We start from the raw sequence: 10,730 nt of genomic DNA on the forward strand, positions 1-10,730 counted from the left end.
TAAAAAAAGTCCCACTAAAAGTGCTCATTGTTTTCGCTCTTTTTATAACTAATTTTAATTTGATTTTAGCTTCTTACTTAAGAAGCAAAGTGCTCTTTAGAATTAAATCAAAACACTTTTGTTTTCAAAGCAAAGTGCTTTTCATTTTAAAATATAAAAACTTACTTTTTGTTTCCAATCGTGAAACCTCATATACGTAGGGGTTTTAAGGAGAACCAAAAACGTGGCAATGTCAAGCGGAGGCGTCAATGTCGGCTCCTTATTACTGCTGCTTAGCGGCATCTTCGCTGTGTTCGCGGCACTGCTCGCTCGCCACGGATTCACAGGCCGAGACCATGGTGTGTAGTACATTTTACCATCACAACTCAGTTGTGACAACTGCAGCAAACCGCTAACCGTGGTACTTGGGGACAGTGGTGGGCATCGACCTGGGCACGACGTACTCGGTGGTAGCCATTTCGCAGAAGAACAACGTGACTGCAATTGCAGACAAGAACGGCCACGTATTGGTGCCGTCCACCGTCGCATTCCTACCCAGTGGAGGTTCGTACCAAGGCTGCTTGTAAAGCAATCACCACTGACACCAATTCTGGTTGTTGCACAGCTGTCTTGGTCGGCCGAGAGGCACGAGCACACCGCACAACGGACCCTCAGCACACAATTTTCAACGCCAAGAGATTCATCGGTCAGAGGTTGGTTTGATGCAAAATAAAAATTGGCAAGAACTGGGAAGCTGACGGATGGATGCACTTTGTGTCGGCAGCTACGAAGACGTTCTGACATCAGAGGCCGACGAGAATGGAGGTACGCCGTACGAGTTCAGTGTCAAAATGCTGCGAGACAACGAACACGACGGCGTATGTTTCACGCTGGATCTACAAGACCATCCCAAGTGTGTGACCCCTGTAAATATTGGCACTGCAGTTGTGCAGCATCTCCGATCCATGGCTCATCAGTTTGTGGGCCACGAGCAGATCACCAAAGCAGTCATCGCAGTGCCTGTGGACTTCAACAATAGACAACGAGACGCCACCGTGGCGGCATTCCGAGCAGCAGGACTGGCAGTCTCTCGCGTGCTGGAAGAGCCGACGGCCGCTGCGATCGCCTACGGTCTGCACCAGGACCCGAATGTGAGCTTCATGCTGGTCTTTGACTTTGGAGGAGGCACACTGGATGTGTCGCTGCTCTTCGCACGCAATGGCGCCATCAGTGTGCTGGATACGCTGGGAGACAATCACCTTGGCGGCGAAGACCTGGACGCGCGACTGTCGGCTTGGCTTCTGAAGGAGTTTGAAGCTCATCTTGGGACGGCTATCACGTCTCGCGGGGCGGAAACTGAGACTAAGGCTACAAGCGTCGATAACGACAGCAAGGAGCCGCCATGTACCGTGGCCGGTGTCCGTCAAGCGGCCGAATTGCTGAAAAGGCAACTGACTGATGCCTCCGTCGCTACAGCTGCTTGCATCTGGAACGACGGTAAGAAGACGGTGCGAGTTGAAGTAAGAGCCACGCGGGTGCAGTTCGAAAAGCTCTGTGGCTCGTTGCTGGAGCGGACGATAATTCCTGTCCGTGAGGTTCTGGAGGCTAACAATATGGACACGGACGAGATCGACGCCGTTGTGCTGGTTGGAGGCTCCTCTCGAATCCCATGGGTGCGTCAACGCCTCACTGACATGTTCGAGGGGCGCCCACCACTCTCAGACATTGACCCTGACCTCGCTGTGGCGTACGGAGCAGCGCGTACACTCGATTAGAAGCAAAACCTGAAGAACCAATAGAAGACACGACCATTCATTGCAACAAATGACCACGATGACAGAGCCTAACTTGTCAGCTGTTTCTCCTCATCCATCACCTTAACTCTGAAACAACAGCTCTAGAGCGCCGTGACCGCCGTGCTCGCTGAGGGTAGTAAAGGTTCACACAACACAGGTTATTCGAGTACTCCAGCTCACCGACCTAGTTCCAAGACACTCCGTACCGATCTCAGCGAGCTCAGGCGATGAATACGCCGAGTAAAAGTCCTGAATGTAGTCAAGCGCAAACTTCTGCAGTCGCTCGTTGATCCCGTCGTCGTCCTGGTCGGCGCGGTAGCCACGTTGGGTCGCGATGGCCTTGGTACACGTCACGAGCGAGAAAGATGCGCGCAAGTTCTGCTTCTTGTTGAGCTCAATTGAGTGCGCATAGTGCTTACGCGCCTTCAGTAGGTTTTCCAGACCGCCGATCGTCGAGTAAACGTCACCCAGACGGCTGTGCGAGATGGCGTCCATGGGGTTCAGCAGCACCAACTCCTCGTAGCAGAAGGCTGCGTAGCGATACGCGCCCATGGACAGGTACGTCTCACCCAGCTCCGTCCACTGCAAGTAAAAGCACGTTGAACTGTGTTAAAACAGCTTTACGTAACCTGCACGCAGGAAATCGACGTACCGCCGCCTGGTCCGTGCCAAAGCTCCGCAAAAACTCGTTGAGCGCTATGATCACGTCCGCTGCCTTCTTCTGAGCCTTGAGCACCGCGATCTTACGCTTGAGCACCAGGGCATTGGCCGGGTTGGCTTCCAACAGCTCGGCATACAGCGCCAGGGCCTTAGCAAACTCCCCACTCTGTTCCAGCTGCATGCCCTCCAGTCGTGCCACTCGGGAGCTGCCCGGGAACTTGGTCTGCAGAGCCTTCAGGCAAGTCTATTGAGAAACGCCGAAGCAGGAGACATTAGAAGGATGACGGTTCTGCACCAATATTGAATTGACTTCACCTCTGCCAGCTCGTCGTCGTGTAGATCCAGGGCCGCGATGAATGTCTGTTCATAAATGCTCCACACTACCAGTGTATAACAGCAAATAAAGGGTTAAAACGCGGTACAATCCACGGCTATGATGCTTCAACGCGTGCTCACACTCGTCGCCGACGCCCCAGCTGTGCTTCGTCACTAGCAGCTTTCCAATGGTCGCAACGGCCTGCGACTCGCGTAGCTTCTCCTTGCGGACGTAGTGAAGCAGCTCTACGCACTTGTCGCGAGCGCCACTGCGCTCAGCCGCCGCCAGCTTGTGCTCGAACTCGCGCTGGCCCATGTTTTTGGGAGAAAATGTAAAATCTAATAAATACGTAGGTATTTTTTCAAATATAATTTATTTAAATTTGGAATGTGTCCAAGTTAATGCCAGTACTTTCCAGTAAAACAATACAAAGTACTGGCAGTAACAGTAAATCAGTTCAATCCTTCTTAGTTACTGTAGTAATAGTAATATAGTACTGGCTTACGACTAACTAAGCAGATCGTGTGTGGTCTACACTATCGTACCCTTGCCTATCGACGCTCGCCACTTCCATTCGACGGATCTCACTCCGGTTGTGCTTCACGAGCAACTGCATTTCAGCACGGCGGTTGTCCATTCTGGTGCAAAGAGAGTTCATGACGAAGACCTTCGTCGAAAACACGCGCTCATGGTACGCGTTTGTGTTCGAAGTGCTCGACCCTCGGGTCAGCGCCTTCGTGTGCAACGCAGTCGTGGATTCCAACGCAAAAGGGAGAGTGAGATTCGGTCTTACTCTTCCTACTTGTAACGGGGTACGTAGCACTAAGTGTACCCTGGTTACATGAAGTGTGACACTTCACACTTCAGGAGTATGACATGTCATACTCCGGAATATTTGGTACAAGGTACCAAGGTCATTCAAAACCAACCATTGGTTAAATGACATTGCATTTCTATAGGTAACTGATAGTTTGTATTAACCACAAACTTAACCTACCTATAAATATACTCAGTTTACAATCTACCTTATTTAGGTCACTTCGCTCTCTTTAATTAAAGAGGGGACCTGTGAACTGCCGTTCACTGAGAGTTTGTATACTCTCGGAAGATAACTTCCTCTAGCGCAAGGTGCTGTGTGACCCCGTCACACTTGGTAGCACTTGTAGTCAATCCACGCCATCGCGGGTAGACTACCTGAACCTCCGAAGTTCGTTGCCATGGATAGGAACGACTTCTCCCATATGAACGACTCTCAGTTCGAGTCGGTTCGGAAGATGGCAGGCATCTTCGGGATGGAGGCCCTGCAGAGCCTGGTGGTATCAACACCGGCTGAGCAGCTCGAGCGCGTCAATGCATTCGACGCGTACGAGCAGGGCCTCATCGCGCATGTGCGGGAGAACCTGCAGGCTCCGGCGGCGGAAGCAAACCCGCCTCACCCGAAGCCAATACGGCTGAAGGTAAAGCCGTATGAAGGGAAGGAAGGCGAGAACCTTCACTTCTGGGTCCGAGAAGTAGAGCTCGCGATGGACGCGGCTCTGATCTCGACCGAGCAACTGCGTGTTGCTTTTGCACTCTCCAACCTTAGCGGTCGTGCTAAGAGTTGGGTGTACACTCGGGAAGCGACATCCCCTGGATGTTTCACATCCTGGGCTCAGCTGTGCCAACAGCTCCGAGCCGCGTTCCTCCCGGCGAACTACGAGTACCGCCAGCGTTCGCGCTTCCTCGCGTGTAAACAAGGAAGACGCGAACTGCACGAGTATGTGCAAGAGATACGGGAGCTCACGGCGTCCCTAGTGGGAAACCCACTCAATGAACACATCAAGATGACTGTGTTCATGGACGGCCTTCGAGTGGGCCCCGCACGCACTCAGCTGTTCCGGGTGCAGGCAAGCACCCTTGAAGAGGTGATTCAAGTGGCTCTTCAAGAAGAGTACAGCCATCGCCAGGCGCGTACGCCGGCCTCAGCGTGGCATGGGAGTTCCTTGTCGGCTCCCGGTCGAACAAGCCCCAACGGACCAGTTCCCATGGAACTCGGGTCCGCCGAACAGCGTGACATCCGCTGCTTCGGCTGTGGGAAGATGGGCCACTTCAAGCGCGACTGTCCCGCGGAAAGACTCCGCAGACGGTCCTTCCCCAAGCCCGTCCTCAAGGGTCGCTGGCAGAAGCCAGGATCCCGGGGACAGGGGAACGCAGGGAACCAGTAGGGGCGGGGAAGAACTAAGTCTTCGTGATGGGTGCGCGGGTGGCGCGTACCACGGGGACTTAGCCCCTGAGAGTCTTCGCACTCTCGAATCGGCGAAGAGCAGCGGCGGGTTGCTCGTAGTACACGGATGTGTACGGGGGTACGATCACCCCTTTAGAATCTTGATTGACTCTGGGGCGTCGAAGAATTTCGCACGCCGCCAGACGGTTGCTCGTAACAGCAACAAGTTGTCCGAAGCTTTGCGAGAAAGCAAGGGCAACGGGACGGTGTCAGTGCGACTGGCCGACGGGAAGGTCGTCACTGTCCCCAACGTCCAAGTGGATCTGGCTGTCAAGTTTGAAGACTTTGACAGCCTCGAACAGTTCACTGTTCTCGATATGGATCCATATGATATGATCCTGGGCATGCCCTGGCTTGAGAAGCACGAGCCCTGGATCGACTGGCGAGGCAAGGCAATCGGTGCCAGCCGCCCTGCGCAGTCCGACAGAGCATTGGTGAGTCATGTTCCCACCTCTGTCAGGACCCGGGGCGCCCGCGAGGGCTGCCAGGGTACCAAAGCATCCGGCAGATGCTTGGGAGTCGTCGACGTATATGACGACTCCGAGGATGTTTTGATGGTGGCCGCGCCCAGAAGAGGCGCCGGCCAAGTGGGTAACTTAGGTCCACAGGCGGGTAACTTAGTTCCGCAGACAGCTGCAGCTGTCATGAACACTGAGAACAGCGTGTTCAGAGTGGGTAACAGAGTTCCACTCACGGTCGCCCAGACCATAACTGAAGAGGAAGACGTCGGATACGCTTCCTGTGTGAGTAACACAGTGCCACACGCGGTCGCCCAGACCTTAACTGAAGAGGAAGGCGTTGAACACGCTTCCTGTGTGGGTACAACAGTACCACACGAGGCCACGAGTGCCTCGGATGTCGTAGCGACGACATCCCTAGACGTGGGCAGCAAAGCTCCCCGTCACAGAAGCCGTCGGCAAAGACGCCGCCGCCGCCTCAAGTCGGATCCGAACTTCGTTCCGATCGACGTCGCTTCAAGCGACTCGGAGTCCAGGGCCCGGGCTCCTCCGACAAGGCCGTGGAAGAGTGCTATCACATCTTCGATAGCGAGACGGGTTTACCCGTCAAGGCATCTGGTGTCCACTGGAAACACGTTGCCAGAGGTTGCAGAGATACTGAACCTCGAGGAAATGACGGCTGAGTCTTTCCTGGCCAACCTCAAGGCTGGAGAGATCGCTGAGATGGTACTCATGAGACCTGAGACCACTCAGGAGGAGCTGAACTCCTCCTCTGTCTTGGACGAGAACGTCCTGGAAGACATGAACAAGCAGCGTCAGGCGCGCTTGGGTTCTGAGATTCTCAAGAACCCCAAGGATCCGGTGTATCCTTTGGTGACGGAGTATGCGGACGTGGTGAATAAACACCCACCGACCCAACTCCCACCGGATCGAGGCGTACGGCACGAGATTGATCTCGTGCCCGGCACAAAGTATTGTGTCACGAGGCAATGGCCTCTCCCGCGCGAACAGTGCGAGGTCATTGATGCCTTCTTCGCCGCGAAAGCGAAGGCAGGCATGGTGCGGGAGTCGAAATCCCCGCACTCGACGCCGACTTTCTGCGTTCGTAAGCCGAACGGAAAGTGGCGTCTGGTTCACGCTTATAACAAGCTGAACAACGCAACGGTGCCGGCCCAAACACCGATCCCACGAAAGGATGTGTTGTTGAACAACATGGCCGGGAGCGTACTGTACAGTGCGCTGGATTTGGTAGACGGATACTACCAAATCCTGATGCGAGAGAGTGACATCCCGCTCACCGCGGTAAGCACTCCAAGCGGCATGCTTTGGGAGTGGCTCGTCATGCCGCAGGGCTTGTCTAACGCCCCGGCGACGTTCAATCGCCTGGTGACGCAATTGTTCCGCCCTTTGCGTACCTTCGTACAGACGTACTTCGACGACATTTTCGTCCATAGCCGTGCCGAGGGAGGCAAGACGGCCATGGAGGTGCATCTAGGACACCTCCGTCGAGTGTTGGACGTGATGCGAGCGAACAAGCTCTACGCCAACATCGACAAGTGCGTTTTCGCGTCACCAGAGATCAAAGTTCTCGGTTGCTTCGTAAGCAACGTGGGCGTTCGGGCTGACCCAGACAAGGTCAAGGCCATAGCAGCATGGCCGACGCCCCGATCCCAGAAGGATCTTCGAAAGTGGTTGGGTTTGGCCAACTACCTTCACAAGTTCAGCGCAGGGTACGCGGGCTTCGCTAAGCCCTTGTCGAGCCTCCTTCAGATAGACGTCGACTGGCGCTGGGAGCAAGAGAACCAGGATACCTTCAACAGCATCAAGGCCAGCCTCCTGTCCTGCCCTGCCGGACGAGACGAAGCCATTTAGCGTTGTCTGCGAAGTCTCCGACTACGCCATCGGATGTGCATTGCTGCAGGCCGACACGGCTGGACAGGAACGATTCATCTCGTTCCAGTCCAGGCAGCTCAAAGGCGCCGAGCGGAACTACCCTGTCCACGACAAAGGGCTCCTGGCAATGAAATATGCCCTTGTGAAGTTTCGTGTTCACCTTCTGGGCTCTAGGCTCTTTGTGATCTACACAGACCACGCGTCCCTGAGTACGGCGACTAACTCGCCTCACCTCTCCCAAAGGAAGGCTAAGTGGCTGTCCTTCTTCGCGGAATACAACTTCCGCGTCGAATACAAGCCGGGCAAGCTCAACGTGCTTGCGGACGCCCTCTCTCGGCGTCCTGACTATGAGTTGGCCCACATCACGCCGGGTGACAACGGATCTATATTGATCGGATACGCATGGCGTATCGGGACGATGAGGCTGTCGCGCCTATCGTCAAAGTTCCTTAAGGCCGGAACGAGCGCGAAGTCCCGACTGGCTCTCGTCGCGACAGCGCTCACGGCTCCACCGATATGAGTTGAAGGAGGGCCTCCTCTATTATCGGGTGGAGCCCACTGATCCTCCACGGGTGGTCGTACCCAACGACGAGGATCTGAAGTTCGACATCCTCGCGGAGGCGCATGACGCGCCCTCCAGCGGCCACTTGGGCCGCGAGAAGACCTTTCTGTCGGTCTCTCAGTCCTTCTGGTGGACCCACATGTACAAGTGGGTCGCCCGGTACGTCAAGACATGTGAAACATGTCAGCGGGTTAAACCCGCAGGGCACTCTTCGGCTCCACTACAGAGCCTGCCCGTACCGGCTGATTGTTGGAAGTCGATGAGTCTTGACTTCATCTTTGGGCTTCCCGCCGACGGACACGGCAACACCGGAATTTTGGTGTTCGTGTGTCGGCTGAGCAAGATGGTACATCTTGCTCCAGTTCCCGTCACTGTGACGGGCGAACAAACCGCAAGGTTGTTCGTCGATGGCGTGTTCCGCTATCACGGTCTCCCGGAGACGATTGTCTCGGACCGAGACCCGCGGTTCACTGCTGCGTTTTGGAAAACGCTGTTCCCTTTACTGGGAACTCGTCTGCAGATGTCCACTGCGGATCATCCGCAGACAGACGGCCAAACAGAGCGCGTCAATCGAGTGCTCGAGGACACTCTGCGCAGTGTGTGCGCGGCAGCGCCACGTACGTGGTCGACGCAGCTTCCAGTTGTTGAGTTTGCGCTCAACAACGCGGTGCACGCGTCCACGGGGTTCACGCCGTTCTACTTGAACGGCTTCCGCCACCCCAGAGTGCCTCTCACTCTTCGAGGAAAAACTGACTCCTCTATTCTAAGTGGGGGAGAGGCTCGGAAAGCCCTTTCCTCCCAGGTCTCGGATGTGAGGCCAGTTTCGCTGCGGAAACAGGTGGAATCCTTTATGGATACCAAGCTGAACATTGTCAGCAGGGTCCGCGATGCCATGGCAGCGGCCCAGGATAGACAAAAGGAGTACTCAGACAAACATGGAAGAGGAAACTTAAGTGTATTTAAAGTGGGGGACTTAGTGCTATTAGACACGAGGAACCTACCGCTAGACACTGTCAGCTCTGTCGGCAGCAACAAGCTGAAGCACCGCTTCATCGGACCTTTTGCAGTCCTGGCCAGACATGGTGCGTCGTACACCATCGACCTTCCAAAGTCAATGACGACGCACCCGACGTTCTATGTCGGACGTCTTAAGCGGTACTTTGACCCGCAGGGGGTTGCTGACTCGCAGACCCCCCTTGACCCAGCTCCTCGAAGCGAGGGCCGGTCACAGTCGTCGACGAGGGCGTCGGAGCAGGCACCCAAGCCTCGGTCGGGACGGCAAGGCTGCGGTCAAGACCGTACGCCGGAGGGGCTCCATACGAACGGACCCCGGCGCCATACGCCGAGTACGCTGAGTACGCCGGGTACGCACCATACGCGTACGTCTGGGAGTGTGCCGCAGGCGGCTCCGGACGTGGCAACAAAGCCTCGATCCGTCGGATCATGCGAAAGGCCTCGTCCAGATCGGACGAAGAGGCCCGGCGGTCCACCCGCAGGTGCAGGCTCGCGACCTCTCGCTCCACCAGGTCCAGGCGACCCGCAAGACGAGCGAGCTCGCCCTGATTCCCGGCCTGGGCGGCAGCATTACCGCCAGTCCCAAGGCCAAGTGCAATCTCAAGCACGAGGAGACGTTGACGAAGGCGGTCAACCTCAGGGTCCCGTGTCGGACCCGCAGTCGGAGCACTCGAACGAGAGTGGCTCTCGGGAGGCGCCGAGTACTCGTACTCGTACGAGGGCACCTCCGCCCCTGCTTGACCGGAATGGAGAAGTCCACTTCCACGTGGAGCGGATCCTCCAGGAGCAACGGTGTCGCGGGAAGCGACAGCTCCTCGTGAAGTGGAGGGGTTATGCCCACTCCGAGAACTCGTGGGAGCCGATTGAACGGCTCCTGATTGACTGCCCGAAGGCTGTCGCAATCTGGGAACAGAAGCGGCGGCAGCTTCATAAGTAGTCCGGGGCTTCTTGCCCGAACGGGGTACGGATGATGAATACATACCGTACCTGCGCTCATCGTGAGCGCTAGAAGCCGCGCGCTTCAGGATGTCCCTTGGCAGCATACGCTTGCTGATCAAGTGGGCAAACCTCACACGAAGATCACGCTGGTCCAGGATGTGGGACAGCTGCTGATCTTCATGGAGTTCCCATAACTCCGTGGGCGAGTACTTGAGAGTCTCCACCCACGCCCAGAACATGTCCTCACAAGAACTCCATGTGGGACAGTTCTCGGGCATAACCCAGGGGTATCCCCAAACAGGATAGAGACCACCCCGGGTCTCGGGCTTCTTACGACAAGTCGTGAAGTCCTTAAGGGGAATGCGGTGTGGCGCGAGAAGCACACACCGAGCAGCCTCCACGTTGTCGACGAACAACTGTTCTTTCTGAACAAGGGCTCGTTCATAGATGCCCCTAGAAGTGTGGCCGCCCACAAGGCCACGAGGAGCGACGAGAAGCTCTAAGAAGAGGTCAGCCCCAGAGCTCTCCTCGGGAGGCCAATTGTAACGGGGTTACATGGTGTGGAGCACACAGGGGTACGAAGTACCCGGAGAGTTAACAAACTCTCAGTACATAAGTTGGAGAGTTAACAAGGTCTCTCAGTACGTTGGCTGAAAGCCACACGTTATGCATTTGATTAGGTTTAACTATGCTAGATAGTTAAAGAGATACATTTACCCCTAGGCGGCTTGGCCGCAATAATAGTAAATAAAACACTTCTGGTTTTGAAGCATAAAAGTTAAGGTATTAACTTTGAGCCCTGGTCTTGGGCTGTAAGTGTCCTTTGGATAAGGAACTTAGTATTAGTGAC

At 55.4% G+C, this 10,730-nt stretch overlaps 2 protein-coding genes across 2 annotated transcripts; one reads left to right on the plus strand and one right to left on the minus strand.

The window, feature by feature from the left end:
• Positions 1–229: 229 nt before the first annotated feature.
• PITG_17383 (hsp70-like protein) lies at positions 230–1,754 on the plus strand (the record flags this gene model as incomplete). Its single annotated transcript, XM_002896657.1, has 4 exons — positions 230–338; positions 415–543; positions 605–692; positions 764–1,754. The coding sequence occupies 4 exons, from the start codon at positions 230–232 to the stop codon at positions 1,752–1,754; spliced, it is 1,317 nt and encodes a 438-aa protein (XP_002896703.1).
• Positions 1,755–1,876: 122 nt separating this feature from the next.
• Positions 1,877–3,066, minus strand: PITG_17384 (uncharacterized protein; the record flags this gene model as incomplete). Its single annotated transcript, XM_002896658.1, has 5 exons — positions 1,877–1,902; positions 1,982–2,357; positions 2,428–2,679; positions 2,751–2,815; positions 2,892–3,066. 5 exons carry the CDS (start codon positions 3,064–3,066, stop codon positions 1,877–1,879), a joined length of 894 nt encoding a protein of 297 aa, XP_002896704.1.
• Positions 3,067–10,730: the final 7,664 nt, after the last annotated feature.

The sequence above is a fragment of the Phytophthora infestans genome, genomic scaffold, assembly GCF_000142945.1.
Source record: "Phytophthora infestans T30-4 supercont1.54 genomic scaffold, whole genome shotgun sequence".
NCBI classification, from domain to species: domain Eukaryota; phylum Oomycota; class Peronosporomycetes; order Peronosporales; family Peronosporaceae; genus Phytophthora; species Phytophthora infestans.